The sequence below is a fragment of the Dermatophagoides farinae genome, chromosome 8, assembly GCF_024713945.1.
Source record: "Dermatophagoides farinae isolate YC_2012a chromosome 8, ASM2471394v1, whole genome shotgun sequence".
NCBI classification, from domain to species: domain Eukaryota; kingdom Metazoa; phylum Arthropoda; class Arachnida; order Sarcoptiformes; family Pyroglyphidae; genus Dermatophagoides; species Dermatophagoides farinae.
The window spans coordinates 3,491,235-3,507,906 of NC_134684.1; the positions used below are offsets into that span (position 1 = coordinate 3,491,235).

The 16,672-nt window shown below is 29.9% G+C and overlaps 7 protein-coding genes across 9 annotated transcripts; 4 read left to right on the forward strand and 3 right to left on the reverse strand.

The window, feature by feature from the left end:
• Window positions 1-32: 32 nt before the first annotated feature.
• On the forward strand, window positions 33-1,929 carry LBR (lamin B receptor). The gene is made up of 3 exons (XM_047059045.2): window positions 33-476; window positions 543-823; window positions 876-1,929. The coding sequence occupies exons 1-3, from the start codon at window positions 271-273 to the stop codon at window positions 1,727-1,729; spliced, it is 1,341 nt and encodes a 446-aa protein (XP_046915001.1). The 5' UTR covers window positions 33-270; the 3' UTR covers window positions 1,730-1,929.
• On the forward strand, window positions 1,794-4,084 carry Ttc26 (tetratricopeptide repeat domain 26). Its single transcript, XM_047059047.2, has 7 exons — window positions 1,794-1,904; window positions 1,972-2,118; window positions 2,186-2,975; window positions 3,031-3,447; window positions 3,511-3,617; window positions 3,682-3,815; window positions 3,887-4,084. Exons 1-7 carry the CDS (start codon window positions 1,902-1,904, stop codon window positions 3,984-3,986), a joined length of 1,698 nt encoding a protein of 565 aa, XP_046915003.2. The 5' UTR covers window positions 1,794-1,901; the 3' UTR covers window positions 3,987-4,084.
• A 72-nt stretch (window positions 4,085-4,156) lies between these two features.
• BBS4 (Bardet-Biedl syndrome 4) lies at window positions 4,157-5,849 on the forward strand. The gene is made up of 3 exons (XM_047059086.2): window positions 4,157-4,704; window positions 4,789-5,237; window positions 5,326-5,849. The coding sequence occupies exons 1-3, from the start codon at window positions 4,157-4,159 to the stop codon at window positions 5,670-5,672; spliced, it is 1,344 nt and encodes a 447-aa protein (XP_046915042.2). The 3' UTR covers window positions 5,673-5,849.
• A 129-nt stretch (window positions 5,850-5,978) lies between these two features.
• LOC124495622 (ras-specific guanine nucleotide-releasing factor RalGPS1) lies at window positions 5,979-9,485 on the forward strand. Of its 2 annotated transcripts, none has more exons than XM_047059036.2 (7): window positions 5,979-7,003; window positions 7,079-7,492; window positions 7,556-7,826; window positions 7,927-8,020; window positions 8,096-8,843; window positions 8,913-8,999; window positions 9,073-9,485. In XM_047059036.2, exons 1-7 carry the CDS (start codon window positions 6,860-6,862, stop codon window positions 9,295-9,297), a joined length of 1,983 nt encoding a protein of 660 aa, XP_046914992.2. In that variant the 5' UTR covers window positions 5,979-6,859; the 3' UTR covers window positions 9,298-9,485. The 2 variants fall into 2 exon arrangements, with proteins under 2 accessions (XP_046914992.2, XP_075589475.1); XM_075733360.1 differs by having other exon boundaries at window positions 6,086-6,839; window positions 7,123-7,492.
• Window positions 9,486-9,492: 7 nt separating this feature from the next.
• On the reverse strand, window positions 9,493-14,213 carry Fim (plastin-2 fimbrin). 2 transcript variants are annotated; one of them, XM_075733361.1, is made up of 8 exons: window positions 14,039-14,213; window positions 13,355-13,594; window positions 11,826-13,175; window positions 11,417-11,739; window positions 10,480-11,344; window positions 10,100-10,417; window positions 9,892-10,035; window positions 9,493-9,807 (listed from the first exon to the last, which is right to left on the reverse strand). In XM_075733361.1, the coding sequence occupies exons 3-8, from the start codon at window positions 11,904-11,906 to the stop codon at window positions 9,589-9,591; spliced, it is 1,950 nt and encodes a 649-aa protein (XP_075589476.1). In that variant the 5' UTR covers window positions 11,907-13,175; window positions 13,355-13,594; window positions 14,039-14,213; the 3' UTR covers window positions 9,493-9,588. The 2 variants fall into 2 exon arrangements, with proteins under 2 accessions (XP_075589476.1, XP_075589477.1); XM_075733362.1 differs by lacking the exons at window positions 13,355-13,594; window positions 14,039-14,213 and having other exon boundaries at window positions 11,826-11,966; window positions 12,240-13,244.
• LOC124495644 (synaptic plasticity regulator PANTS) lies at window positions 13,827-14,933 on the reverse strand. Its single transcript, XM_047059063.2, has 3 exons — window positions 14,654-14,933; window positions 14,477-14,595; window positions 13,827-14,389 (listed from the first exon to the last, which is right to left on the reverse strand). The coding sequence occupies exons 1-3, from the start codon at window positions 14,784-14,786 to the stop codon at window positions 14,261-14,263; spliced, it is 381 nt and encodes a 126-aa protein (XP_046915019.1). The 5' UTR covers window positions 14,787-14,933; the 3' UTR covers window positions 13,827-14,260.
• A 22-nt stretch (window positions 14,934-14,955) lies between these two features.
• Window positions 14,956-16,669, reverse strand: Nprl2 (Nitrogen permease regulator-like 2). Its single transcript, XM_047059046.2, has 5 exons — window positions 16,434-16,669; window positions 16,256-16,347; window positions 15,923-16,200; window positions 15,720-15,859; window positions 14,956-15,664 (listed from the first exon to the last, which is right to left on the reverse strand). The coding sequence occupies exons 1-5, from the start codon at window positions 16,530-16,532 to the stop codon at window positions 14,993-14,995; spliced, it is 1,281 nt and encodes a 426-aa protein (XP_046915002.1). The 5' UTR covers window positions 16,533-16,669; the 3' UTR covers window positions 14,956-14,992.
• Between the last annotated feature and the right edge of the window lie 3 nt (window positions 16,670-16,672).

Sequence of the window (16,672 nt, forward strand, 5' to 3'; positions counted from 1 at the left end):
TGTTTTGACTACATAATAATAATGATTTTATTATTGAAAAAACCTCTAAAACTAGAAAAATACACTAGAGGTACAAAAAATTTTGACTACATATCTAATTTTCTCTTTATTTTTTTTTATTTATCAAACTAATAGATAATCAATATTGAATGGTAAATAACTTCAAAAACAAATAAGATAATTTCAAGTATGATGGATAGCTCTTGATATAAATTTCGATGCCCTAACATAAAACAAATATTAAACCAAATTCATCTCTATGAGAAAATCATGAAAACAATGTTGTCGTTGATACAAAACATTTACCATCGCTTAATTCGTGAAACGATTATTCCTTTATTGCTTTTAATCATCTCACCGAATGTAGCTATTTTATTACCATACATTGTCATCTATCGAAAAGCTGAATTAATCGAAACGTTCAAAAAACATTCAGTATGGAATCTTACGAAACATGTATGGTCTTCAGTCGATTTGTAAGTGTTTAGTTACTTTCGAAACAAATCATATAATCAATTACAATGTAATTATTACCATTTTAGTTTTGATGGCGAATGTTGGTCAATAGTTATCATCGCATTAATCTGGGCTTTACTTTCATTGTTAATATTACCGGGGAAAAAATATTATGGACCACCAACAATAAATAATTATCGTCCTCAATATTGGCAAACTGGATTCAAATTTTATCTAATTTCAATGACCATTACCATACCGTTAATATGGCACTATTCTGTATTACATTTGTATTACAAAATTCCCAATCTTATTGCCATCCTAGTAGTTTTTGGTTTTGTATTCTGTGTATTTTTGTATCTCAAAGGTAAGTGGGGATTTTAAATGTTTAAAGTTCTATTATAATTATCGTAATCAAGGTTTGATCGCACCGGATCCTGGCTTGTACGATATGACTGGAAATCCAATATTTGATTTTTATTGGGGAATTGAATTGTATCCACAATTGGGTGAATATATTAGCCTTAAAGCTATGATTAATTCTCGTTTCGGATTATGGATATGGCAATTGATTGTTTTGATATGCTGGAAAGCTCATTATGAACTCTACAATAGTCAATATGGGAAAGGAAATATAATTTTTCCAATGACAACGACAACATTGTTGACAACAATTTATCTAGCAAAATTCTATTATTGGGAAGATGGATATATGCAGACTATAGATATTTGTGTGGATCGATTTGGATTTTATATAGCTTGGGGCTGTATTGCAGCTGTACCTGGTTTTTTCACTTTGCCTAGTCTTTATCTTGTCAAACATTCACCTAATATGAATTTTATTGCCATTATCAATCTATTCATCTTTATATTGGGTTTATTTTCAATATTTGCAAATTATTATACCGATTATCAACGACAATTAGTCCGACAAACTGATGGTGATTGTTTGATTTGGTCAAAAAAACCTGTTCTTATCCGAGCTAAATACAAGGATTCAAATAATGTTGAACGAAATTCCGTTCTATTAGCATCCGGATCATGGGGTATGGCTCGTCATTTAAACTATCTATTCGAATTGTTAATCGCATTTGCTTTTGGTGCTCCAGCATTGGCTACAAGTATAATACCGTATCTATATTTTTTGTTCATTTTCATTCTCATTATTCATCGAACCATGCGAGATGATGATAAATGTTCAAAAAAATATGGACGTTATTGGCAAGAATATTGCCAGCTGGTTCCATATAAAATTGTGCCCTACATATTTTAGTTTTTTTCTCACACACATTCAATCAATACAATTATGTTTCCATAGCAATACCAAACATATGTGCACATGAACATTGACTATAGTGAAGAAAATATCTAATATAAACAAAACGCACTTTTCATTTCCGCACTTGATGATTATTATAATCGTTTGATAGAATAAAAAAATAAAAATGGTAATTCTAATGATGATGCCTAAAATTCTGAATAATTTAAACACTTTTTAAATTTGAATATTTTCAGATTTTATCCCGATACAATTTAAAACAATCATCTTCCAAAAATAATGTAGATCATAATAATGTAAATAAGAATAAAACAAATTTAATACCATCGTTTGAAGAGTTTGTAAACAAAAGAGATTATGTCGGCATATTGACATTGATTGAGGTAAGTTTTTTTTTCTTAAAGATTTGTTTGTGGCTTATGATGATGTTTATGATATTGATATGATTAGTGTAATGCTGGACCGTATAAAAACAATATGATAAAGAATGAATTTTGGCGAGCATTCGCTCATTTCCGTCTTGGTGAATATAAAAAAGCAATGGAAACGTATGATAAAATTAAACGTAGTAGTAGTAGTAAAGAATTAATAGATTCACAACAAATTGCCAATATTGAATTATTATCATGTTGTTGTAAATTCTATATGGGTGAATTTATTGATCAGAAATTCATTGAAACTTATGATGGCCCAAATAAATTATTGGCCGAAAGGCTGAAAATTTATCTGGATCTAAAAAATGATGAACCAACCATCGAATCTATGGATCGTATACAGAAGATTTTGTCGAAAACTGTCGAAGATCAACTATGTCTGGCATCGGTACATTTTTATCGGAATCAATATCAAGAAGCAATCGATATTTATAAAAAAATTCTTCTTGAAGAGAAAAATTATATTGCTCTAAATGTTTATATTGCTCTTTGTTATTATCTACTCGATTATTATGATGTTAGTCAAGAGGTATTAACATTATATTTGCAAAAACATCCGAAAAGTATTATTGCTAGCAATTTGAAAGCTTGTAACAATTATAGATTGTACAATGGAACAACGGCCGAAATTGAGCTACGAAATCTGATTGAATCATTTCCTACGAATTTTTCCTATGCAAAAGATTTCATTCGACATAATCTGGTAGTATTTCTCAATGGCGAAGGTGCTTATCAAGTGTTGCCATCGTTGATGACCACTATTCCTGAGGCAAAATTAAATCTGACAATATTTTATCTCAAAAATGGTAAGTTCACAATGATCACAATGATTTCTAGGTGCTAATGAATTTCCAATTATAGATAAAAATGATGAAGCCGATAATTTGATCAAAAATGTTGAACCTAAAATACCAATTGAATACATTCTAAAAGCAATAATCAATTCCAATATTGGACAAAGTCAAAATTCACATGAACATCTTAAGATTGCGCAGAATTATTTTCAATTAGTTGGCAGTAGTCCGGCTGAATGTGATACTATTCAAGGTAGACAATGTATGGCATCATATTTCTTTTTGATACGACAATTCGAAGAAGTTGTTTTGTATCTTAGTTCGATTAAAAGTTATTTCTACAATGATGATGCATTCAATTTTAATTATGGCCAAGCTAAAATGATGATTCATTGTTTCAAAGAAGCTGAAGAAGCTTTTTTAATGATTGAAAATGAAAATCTTAAAAAAGATCTAGTCTACATTTGTTGCCTGACTCGTTGTTGTAAGTTGTTCATAATGGATTTTTGAATTTTCATAATTCACAATAAATTAAATTCCATTTCAGTCATTATGAATGGTAAACCAACAAAAGCATGGGACATGTATTTAAAATATCAACAATCAAAAGAATCGACAATTCTTTTACATCTAATCGCCAATGATTGTTATAAGGTATTTTGATATTTTCATTCCAAATAATCTCATAATCTATTTGTTTCTTTTTTCATTGTCAAAGATGGGACATTTTCTTGTAGCTCTTCGTGCTTTTGATGTATTGGAAAAATTGGACAAAAGTCCTGAATATTGGGAAGGAAAACGTGGTGCTGCAGCTGGAGTATTGCAAATGATTATTAATAAACATGATCCAATGTAAGTAATTTAAACATAATATTTTAAATTGATCAAATTCATCAAAATATTTTTTTTTTTGTCATTTCCAGTGAACATCTTTATGAAGCCATAAAATTATTACGTACATCGACTAATCCACAGGCAAATCAAATGATAACAATAATGAAAAATTATTCACATGAAATGTAATGTTTGTAATTGAATCCATGATTCATAATAAACGGTTGCCATTGGTGACCGGATAGTTATTTTTCACAAAAAAAATAAAAATAAAAACACAAAGCAAACGAATAAAATCAGATCAAAACCTTTTTTTTTTTTAATTTTCTTTTTGTATCTTCAAAACGATTCAAGAATCAATGACAAAAATTATGGCCACTACTACATCAACAATGGCAACGTCGAAATTCCCCAAAGAATTGTTACCATTTGAACGTTATAATTGGCTTTATCATTTACATTTCTTACGAAATGATTACAATGGATCTATTGAACAGATGAATCGATTACAAGTTGAAAGTGAATATTGTATATTTCTAAAAGGTTTGATTAAATTACGACAAGGTGATGCAAAAAGTGCATTACAACAATTTAATCTATTGAAATCGATCAATAATACAACATATATAAAATCGATTGCACGATGTTTGTTAATATTGGGCAAACATCAAAATGTTTGTGATATAATCAAAGAAGTTGGTCTTAAAATTGCCCAACATGATTGGGAATTATGGACCTTGTATGGTTATGCATTACTATATCTTGGTTCAACATTGCAGGCAAAAGAAGCTTTTCAAAATGCATTACAAAATACCTGCCAAGTGGAACCATTCATCGCATTAGCTAAATGTCAAATTGCCGAAAAGGATTATAAATCGGCCATTTTTGTCTTAAGAAGAGCCACAGAGTATGATTTAATTTGAATGTTTACATGTTATAATGTTTCATGATGATCATCATTTATAAATCATATTATTTATTATGTATACAGAATATCACCAAATGATCTACACTTGGCAACCAAATTGGGCATTTTATTATATACGACAGGAATCGTTTCTAAAGGTATTGAAAAGATTTATGAGGCTGATGGCCAAACGAATACACCGGATTTAGCGTTGACAATTGCTATGGGCACCATTTTACAAGAGATCAAACAAGATGTTGATGGTGCTTTTCAACGTTATAGGCAATCGGATGTGTTTGAATGTCCAATATTGTGGAATAATCTTGGTATTTGTTTTGCAAGCAAAAGTAAATATGTTGCTGCCATAACCTGTTTGAAACGGGCATTCTTTTTACAGCCATTAGATTGGCGAATCAATTATAATCTTGGTCTTATCAATCTAAAATTGAAACAATATGCAAGTTCATTTCAATTCTTCAAAAATACTGTCGCCTTTTGTACGGTGCCGAATCCAAATCTATTAACATTGCTCGGTAATTACACATTCTATATCTATACTATTGATCGATGAAATTTTGTTTTTATCATCACAAAGTTTATTGATTTGTTTTGTATTATTAGCAATTTGTCTAGAATTTCTGAATGATATACCAAATTCATTGCAAGCACATCAAACTGCATGTAAATCAATTGAAAGTACTGGTGCCATTTCATTGATCAATTATGCTGTATTTCTATCTACAAATGATTATGAATTGAATAGAGAAAAAATAATTGAAATAATGATGGAATTTGAAAAATGTTGGCTAAAACGTAAAAATAATAACAATGAATTTGATGATAATATTATGAAAACGGCAACAGCATTGGCAACACAATTGAATCTTTCAACTCATCTTTCCTGGTTAAAACCGAAAGAAATAACAACAACAACAACAACAACATCATCATCAGTGTCACAAAATTGATTTCATCTCATTATTATTTATAATACAATGTCAATGACTTTAACCCTGACAAATTTTCTACATTAGTCATTCTCTCGTAATCCGACCATCATCATCATTATTCGACCTAAGTTCACCGATCATCAAATCTTATCGTTAAATTTTTTTCCATGTTGTCGTTGTATTTTCTTATATAGTCCATTGTATTGCTATGACAACAATTTTTGACACACATTTGTCTTTCTTTTGTAAAATGAGAACAAAAAACAAAATCCTCACATCCATTGACTTACTATAATAATCATCAAAATACGTCAGTTCGAATACCGATTATAACGACATCTACAAACCTGTTCATGATGTCATTTTATTCTTTGTTGTTGTTATATTGCCCTCATCATCTTTTTCGTTGTTGTTTTTGTTTTTGTTGTTGTTTATCGCAACTCAACGAAAACAAGAACAGAAATCTCTATTTCTTTTTAATCTGATTGATTTTAGTTCACTGGCTGGCTGGCTTGTCTGATTAGTAGCTGGCCGGTTCGATGGCATAATAATTCATTCAATCAATCAATGAAGGACGAAAAAAAATTGACTTCAACTCTATTGAATATTAATTGCCCATAACGTTGCCATTAAATCCATGATGATTAATCATCATGATTATCGTCAAGATATAATAATTCGATGTACTATGATTTAAAAAGAAAAAATGAAGAAGCAACCCTAACTCATGAACACATAATCGATAGTTGTGATTTGTTTATAACAACAAATTTTAGTTCATCCAAAATCCAATCACGCGCTCATTTTTTTTTGTTTTGTTTTATTTGTCTATCTTTTATGTGTATGTGTATAAATGTGCAATGATGATTGAAGCCAACAACACTAAAAACAAAAGAAACACCAACAACCAATAATGAGTATCAATCAATATATTTATATATGTTGATGATGACAACCAGAGTAATGCTTGTATATGTATTGGATAAATCTCAATTGGATTTAATGTGATGTGGCGACTACTAAACAACGAAGAGAAGACTATAGCGATGATCATTTTTTTTAAAAACATAAATAAATAAACGACAGAAATCATCATCATCATATCATTTATTCAGTTTAACTTATTAGAATTCTATAATAGAATTCTGATTGAATCTTGATGAATTTGGAATTCTTTTATTCAACATAATAAATTATTATCAACAATGCTGAGCGTAGCCGATTCATCATTTTCATCTGCCGTTGCAGCAGCCGCATCATCTCTATCATCATCATCATCATCGTCATCACTTCGTAGGAGTATTTCAACACCGACCACTTTATTCTCATTGAAAACACTCACATCTGAGGTAATTGATTTTTTTTCAATTATCATTGTTTTGCCGTTTCGATATAATAATTTAATATAAATTTTTTAAAATTAGGACTCAACCTCGGGAACGAATCGATTATGGACGCATAATTCAACATCAATTTCATTATATCGTTTAATGAATAAAATATCAGCCGAAACATTTGCCAAACAATTGACTCTTATTGATTGGATCATTTTCTTGAAAATTAAACGTAATGAATTGAAACCAGGACAATGGACTGGTTCAATGAAACATGTACTTTCACCAAATATTGTACTATTCACCAGACGATTTAATATTGTTACCTATTGGGCTATTGACGAGATACTTTGCCTTAAGACACCCAAACAACGTGCCGAAATGATTAGCTTTTTCATTAAATTAATCAATAATCTCATTGAAATTCATAATCTACATTCTAGTTATGCAATCAAATCAGCATTGAATAGTGCGTCCATACATCGGTTAGAGAAAACCTGGAATGTAAGTCATTCGTTGATTTAATAAAATTTTGTTAATTAATTGATTTGTGTTTTTTGTTATTAGTGTTTGAGCAAAAAAGATCGTCAATGTTTCGAAAAGATTGATGCATTGTTTTCCGAATCAGATAATAGTAATAAATTACGAACATTTATGGAAATGGCCATTAAACAAACGAAAAATTCAAATTGTATACCTAATCTGGCCACCTATCTACGTGATATCATCCATATTGATAGCGCTTTTCCACAAAGCGATACTCAACGAGCCAATCTTCGACACGAAAAACTTGAATCAATATACACTTTCATCGAAAAATGTCAACAATCTAGTTATGGCAAGTCATCATTAGTCATTTAGAGTTTAATGATTTTTTTTTTCATTTCATTTATCATACAAAAATTAATTCATTGACATTTTTATACACAAAAAAATAGATGAAATTGAAATCGAAGAAGACGTGCACAAATATCTAGTCTCATTACGATATATTGAAGAATTGCAAAAATTTCGCGAAGATGATTATTTCAAGTATGTTTATTTTTTTGTTGTTGTTAATTATTTGCCAAATTTATTATCAATTAATTAATTTCATCTAAAAAATAGGACATCATTAAAATTAGAGCCAGATCCTAATATTGAATCAAGAAATAATTATCAACAAAAAAAACTAAGCTATCTGCGTTTTAGTAGCCATTATGATATCAGAGCTTTACAACAACAAAGTGATCCTTCATCATCATCATCATCATCATCAGCAGCATCAGCATCAGCATATCATCAACAGAATCAATCTACATTGGAATTGAATAATTCTGATTATGTGGGTTTATTGAACAAATCTTTTAATGGTGAAAGTTTAAAAAATAGTAAAGAATTATCGATTAGTAGTGATTTTAAACCTGGTCATCGAAAAACTTATAGCCTTGAGACGAATCTTTATCTATCAACTAATAATATTCAAAACGTTGTAAATAATAAAAACAGTAATAATAATAATAATAATAATCAATGCTCATCATCATCATCACCAATAAACAATAGATCATCAAAAAATCTCAAAATGAATCTCATTGACGATAGTCCTATCATAATCAATAATGATCCAATAATTAATACTTATCAAGTTAGTCATGTATATAACAAACGGGATAAAAAACCAACACTGGAAATGTTTAAAAGAAAATCGGAAGAATCTTATTTGTCGCCCAATGGTGGTGGTATCACTAACCTTGAAGATTGGAATACTGTTTATCCGGATCGTTATGAACGATGGACATATACGGATAAAGATATTATACATAAAGGTTGTGTAAATAGAAAGACTGTGTTGAAAGATAAAAAGAAACCTCCGGTAAGTCATATCAAAAATACATAATAACATTGGTCATCATTATTAATATAATGGTTATTCGATCAATAGTTTTCATTCTGGACAAATTATCATCTACGATTGACCAGTGATTCATTGCTTTTTTTCAATAGTAAATCAAATAATCAACTTAAAGAGGTATTAATTAATTGATAATAAGCCTGTTTAAATTTTTAATATTTAAATTTGAATTTGATTTTTTTTACATTAGACACCGAATCTTCGAGCATGTAAAAAATTTCCTTTATTAGAATGGTCAGTTTTCGATAATGGTAACATCAATCAACATTCGAACAAAACAACAAATGTATTCACATTGGCTGATCATTCATGTTCAACCATATACAAAATTAGAACGTTGACCGAAACAGAAGCCAAAGATTGGATTCGATTGATTAAACAGGCTACTAATAATCTTCGACAATTTTATATTTGAAGACACGTTTGAAATTTGTCCAATTTTTTTTTTGATAAATGATGATGTGCCTTTTCCATTGTCCGATTTTGTTTGTATGTATGCATAAAACAAAAACAAATTGTCCCCGTAACAAACAAATGAATTATCAGGTAATATTAAATTAGATGATCACAAAATAAATGAAACGGAATGTTTAATTAATTGAACTGATGCTTTATGTGCAAATCAATATATATAATAGATTTATTACCAAAAAAAAATCAAGTAAATGCTTATAAAAATTAGGCTTATATAATTATTTTATCATCATCATTCAACATGGTTATTGTCGCTGTTGTTGTTGTTGTTGTTGTTGAGAGGATCAACAGCTTTGCCCATATTTGGAATATAATCTCGTGCCATCAAACAAGCAAAAACTGTCATAACCATTTTACTTTTCACTTCAGCAATATCTTCCGGTAATGCATAGATACGGGCACCGATTTTTCTTGCCATCGATATGGCATATTTTGCATTGGCCAATTTTTCCTATTTATTATTGAAATAAGGAAAAATCATGATAATTTTTTTTGTTGTCTACATTTAACCACACCATTAATGACACACACATACCTCATGTGTTGAGCCTTCATATATTTGGCTATAATTAATTGATCCTGGTTTAATGGCCTCAATGAGATCAATGACAGGAATGGCTGTCGAAATGGATGAATCTTGAAAATTTTTAATCGCAGATGATTTACCCGCTTCACGTAACTAAATGAATGGAAAAAAAAATTTTATATCACCTGTATGAACACATATAAAAACAAAATCAAACCTTTTTATTGCTCCAATCGATGATTTCATTTTCAACAATGGCATTCGGTGATGAACCATTCGAATCATGATTGGTTAATTTCGATAGAATGGACAAAGTATATGCACGCATCAATTGCCATACCAATGCAAGAGTCAATGTTGGATTACCTTCGGAAATATCTTGGCCAGCAATACCGACCAATGAAAATTTTAATTCTTTACCAAGTTGTACGGCATAATTGCAATTTTCAATTTTTTCCATAAAATATTTCAATTTGCTAAATGTTTGATGTACACGTGACCAATTCACGATACCTGGTTGAATAATATCGAAAAGCTAAACAAACAACATCAATGAGTCATGATTTTATCATCATCATCATCATCATTATTTATTACCTGGAAAATAATTTTACCATCAGCTAGATCGCTATATAGCCAATTAACATAGGGATCCACACCCATAGAATTCATCCAATTTCGATAAGTTTTCTCTTCGCGCGTTTCTTCAATTGTTTCTAATGGTTCAATATTTTCGGGCGTATCCAAACCAGGATAATTATTGAAAAGATTGGCAACGAAAGCAACGTTCAATTTGTACACTCCATCCACCACGTTTTGTGGTGTCAGAAAACTACGGCAGCCCAATTTATCTGCCTGTTTTAACATCATTTCGGCCTTTTCTAACATGTCACGTTCACGTAATGCATCTTTGTTGACATTTTTTTCCTGTGGTGCAATCTGATACAATAGATGAGTGTATACTTCTGAATCTTTAATGTCATTGGTGAAATTCGAAATTCGTCGATCAACATTGGCCTTTTCCAATTGATAATTCACCCATCGAATTAGTATCTCTTCGGGTGATAATTTCAAAAGATCAGCCATCTCTTCATTATCGTTCAAAAGATTAACCAGGCCGGGGCAGTGTTCAATGGTAATCTGATTGAATAGGCCGATACGAATAATTTGCCATAACAATCCAAGTACCAAATGTGGCCTTCCTTTTGAAAGGTCATGTGCATCAATATTGATTATATTGCAACCGATAGCCTGAGCCGAATTCAAAGCCAATGTTAGATTTTCATGTTTGGTATAAAGTGTTAGATTTTTCTTATTTATGGCACGTTCATCAATGGTATCCGGACATGAATGGTTGATGATTTTACAGAGAAGTATACCATCTTTTACTTTATCATATAATGTTTTACCTTCAAGATCGATTGGCAATAAGGATTTTAAATCTGAATCGCATGATAAATGTCTATATGAGAGGTAAAAAAAAGTGATAATGAAAAGTCAAGATTAATTAATTAGAAAAAAAAATCTTAATTACGTATTAATCCAATCAGAAAAGGCCACTTGTTCTTCGTGTCTAACGGAATGCGTTGTACCGGAGGAACTGGCTTCCGACATGCCACCCAGTGTTTCTAGATTGCCACGTTTCGATATGGATGATTTAAATGAATTGGCTACATCCTGTGCCCTTAGATCCGTACATAATTTAACAAATTCTTCTCTTGTAAGGCGACCTTTTTCCAAATTGAATGATTTTTTCTTATCAATATCTTCAATCAATATTCGTACACGCCATAATGGCAATTTAAAGCCAACAATATCTAATGCATCTTTTAATGCATTGGCATCTAATGTTCGATTCTATATTAAATTCAACAAAACAAAATTATTAGCATATACATCAATCATTACTAATAAATTTTTTCAAACAAAAAAAAACACATTACCTTACTGAAAATATTTTCAATACTATCGGTCTGTTCTTCACTCAATGAAAGTGTTTCCAAATTGGCTGTCAAAGTATCCATTCTTTATTCAAGTTTTTCTTTTCTTTTTTTTTGGCAAAAAAATAACGATAATTATCGACACTAAATAATTGGAACACAAAAACGAAAAAAAAAATATTCTATATATGGATGTTTTTTTTTGGAATGATCGATTTATAATCGATTAATTGTTTGTTTGGAAAAGATTGAATTTTCTATAATTAGATTGGAATGGAAATTTTTTTTCCTGTTGTTGTTGTTGTTGTTGATAATATATTGGTTGGCCAAAATGTTTTTGTTGGTAATGTATAGGAATGTTTTTTTTTTTTTTTTTGATGTGATTTGGAATGATTATTATAATTGAAATAAAATCACCATTAATCACACACGGTGCAACGGAAAAAAAACAAGCAATAATCATAAACCATCAATAAAATAACTAACAGCAATATATCAGCAAGATTTGTTATTGATGTCGTTATTGTATTGCATAACCACACCAAACACACACATATATAAACACAAAAAAACAAATGAAATCAAAAACCTGGTGACAAATTTGAAGAAAGAGAAATTAAATGAAAAAAAGTAACAAACATCATCAATAAAATGCGAATGATGATGATGATGATGATGATGATGAATCACACAAATTATGTGCGGCGCGTTGGTTAATAATAGAAAAAAAAATCATCGATCCGATGCAATGATTTGAATGATGATGGTGATGAGTTGATCAGAAGAAAAAAAAAAGACAACCACACAAATATCACCACCAATAAATGGAGAGATGGTCTTGAAGGCACTTATAACACACACACACACACACACAAACACAGCAAACAACACACTAATCGACAATTATATCAATTGGCGTTGTATGGTTGAGGTTACATTATAATCCATAATATACAAACAACATTCAATTGAAGTATTGTTATCATCATCATCAACATCAAAATACAAACCGAACAACAACAATAACAACTGGCAATTATATATTAAACACATCACCAGGCAGGTCCAATATGTGTTTTGTGTATATATGGCTAGAAATTAAATATTAAACGATGAATGAATGAATGATGATGATGGATATATGAATGATATCTTTACAAAACATAAAGCGGCAGCAGCAGCAGCAGTATGCATGACTATGACTCTATGTCCATAATAATAATCATCATCATCATCGCCGTCGTCGTTGTTGTTGTTGTTTCAATTGTAGTTGTTGTCGAACACAGATTAACTAAAAAAAAAAACAGTCAAATCTTTGGTTGGAATGACTGACTATTCATGGCATCCGCTTTGCTGCTCCATAATTTTTTTTTTTGATGATGCATAGCCAATAGATGATTTAAATGGTTGTGTTAGTGGTGTTAGTGGTGGTGGTGGTTGCAGCAACATTATCATAAAATTGAAATGTAAAAAAAAAATTATAAAGAACAAGAAATCAAAATGTGGTTGAGGTGGTGGTGGTGGTCACCAACCTGTCTGTCTGTATACACACACAATACACACATACCTACCTGCCCATTCATAATGATAGAGAAAAAAAAACATCTTGTGTGTATGTGTGTATGTTTGAATATATAAGCTGTAAAGAGATTTTGATTTTTTTTTTTAGATTGAAATTATCATCATTGATTAATAGTTGTTACCATAGATTTATATATCAGATATCAGATTATGTTGTTGTAATGGTTTTGTAGCAAAAAAAAAAAAATTTCCTGTCAAAAAAAAAGTGCAAACAAACTAAGATTATTATCATTCATTCAATCATCATCCGGTTAGAAATTCCAAATGTGTGTATCCTGTGTGATAAAAAAAAAAAATTTTTTTTCTGTTTGAATCATCATTATCGATTTTTAATTTTGGAAAGAAAAACAAATTCAATCAATTTAATCAATGATGAACTATGATCATTGATGACGAATCAAATAAAAATCATTGATCAATCGATTTTTGTTTAATGTTTGTATAACTGTAATGTTTATTTTTTTATAGATGAAAAACAGTAAAAAAAAAATACAACCACAACACACAAATGATAATTGTTCAACAAATAACGAGATAAAATGATGACATTTTTTTTTTTAGTTGATTACTATAGCTTCAGTAATTATGAATAATCAATTGATTGATTGATTGACAAACTTTTTCATTCACCATACATTGTGATTGATGATTACCACGGCAACATCAAGGACAATCAACATTGATGATTATGATGAGATGAGATGATTATTAAAATGGTGGTAATTAAAAATTGAATTTTTTTTTCAGGAAAATTTATTTTTGAAAAGAAAAGAAAATTTATAGCTATACAATTGATATAAAGGTGACAATACAATTGACAAAATTTCTATTGTTATCATCATTTGAAGATTATTGCTTCATTCATCTGTAGTAATAGGTTTGTTCCAATCATTGGGTGGTTCAGTACGATATTCCCAAACATCATTCGCTTTAGATTGTAATAGCCGGTTATGTTTGCGCAATAGTTCACTTTCAATTAAACGATTCTATTATATATGAAAACATTATATAGGAAAATGTTTGATTCAAAAGTTTGGAACAGAACAAAACAAAACAAAACAAAAGCTGCTTACCAAATAGATTGGATTTTTGTTATTACGAAATTGATAACAATTATGATAATCATCACGCCAATCATCACAATTATCGATTGTACCCGATATAAAATATTGATGTAATCGTGCTCTAATTGCTAATAATTTTAATTTTTTATAAAAAAAAAATAAAAAAATAAATAAAATTAGACTTACATTTACAATCTTTATATTCCTGTAGATACCATTCACATGGTCTGACCATCCATGAATATGGACCATATTTTTCTAATTCATTGCCATTTAATTCACATTCAAATCGATCTTCCGGTTTACGATCATGATCCATTGTTTGTTGTCGAATTTTTGTTAATTTTTTCCACCATCCAATGTTTTTCAATGTGCATGCATGTGATTTTTGTATATGTGCAATTATAATTCGATTCAATGAAAAATAATGACAATTTTATACACTGCAATAATAATCATGTGATTGGTTGTGTGTGTGTGTGTGTAACTTTTAAGCTATAAAAATATGAACTTTATTTATTTATATTATTTCCAACATACAACTACTGCCGGATTTTTTTCCACTTTATTTTCAATTTCCTGATATGTACGATTAAATTCACAACAAAGTTGATCATACGAATGTTTACCATCGAAATATGTATAGATATCTTTTGAATAATGTACAGTAGATGTATTTGATTGTGGTGAAGATGTTGAACGATTCATCATCAATGATTGTGTTAACGTTGGTGAATTAACTCTGGCATACGGATCCGATTCCTCTTCAATCGGTTCATTCAATTGGATAGGATATTTCTGTATTCGTCTTATAATGCCTTTCATTATGCCAAATTTTACCAATTTTTGTTCATCAATACCATTCGAATGTGGAACGAATCGTTGACATAAATCTTTAACAGTCATTCCTGGACACATATTACTATAAAGTTGTAGGATTTTTTTCAACGATGGTTCAACAATGGAACCATCTTTACGTATTTCACGAAGACATTCATCTCTAAGCATAGGATTTTCAAGTAATAATCGAATTTTAGGCGTAGTTACATAGACATTTGAATAAAGAAAAATTGGCACCAATGATACAAGACCATAATAGATAAGATTTTGTATACAAGCTTTCACCAGATTGATGTCAACATCGGCCATGAATGCAATCTTTGAAACATGATTCACACCATCAATGTAATAATATATCTATGGATAAACATCGTTATATGCATTAAAAATGCAATGAAAAAAAAATCAATACCTGTTGCGTAGTTAAATCCCATTGGCAAATATTTTTGGTATTAAAATGATTTGAATTCAATATGGGTACATGATAATCTTCCACTTGACGTGGATTCGTTTGAACTTTTGTCAATTTTAAATGTATGGTCGTTGACAGTGCTAAAAAAGTAATTGAATGTCAATGATCCTTGTTCATTATTACAAAACAAAAGGCAAACTCACAAATTTTAATCGTACAAATACCGGATGCGTTTAAATCATCTCTAATTGTAACCAGATAGTTCGATAGTTTTGGACCGATATCTTTTTTCGAAATGAAACCCATTTCAGCTTCCAGATCGATAAGATAATGGGCTAATTTATGTATGATAGGTTCATATTGTGTTGTACTCGTAAAATGTGAGAATACAAAACAAAGATTGAATATCAGTTGATTACGTTGATATTTGGCATCGGTTATGCTGACTGGATAGCCAAGAATTTTCATTCCATATGCCGTTCTATATACAATGATTGATTCAGTGATTAAAAAAAAAATTTATCTATGGTGCTTACATTGTAATCAATTTTCCATAAAGTTCAGGTTTAGGTATTAAATAAACGCTCAATGATTCAAATGTTTCTTTGGTGACATAATTTTCCGGATACTTTATTGCATACGAAAGATGAAATTATCATAATCATCATCATCATCATCAAAATAGAGATGACTAAGACAAATATTACAACGAACCTGATGTTTGAGTACTGGACCAAGATGGACATCAAATTCACAGAATATAATAGCATCGATACCTTTTGGAATTTTATCGAACAAATGATTAGATCGCATTCTCAATAGGACATGACATGGAACCAAACTGAAAATTCAAATGAAAAATACAAAAAACAAACAAACATGAATCAGCTGTGAAATCAATGGACAATATATGAAACCGATGTATCATTTGTTAGATCTCGATACAATCGATT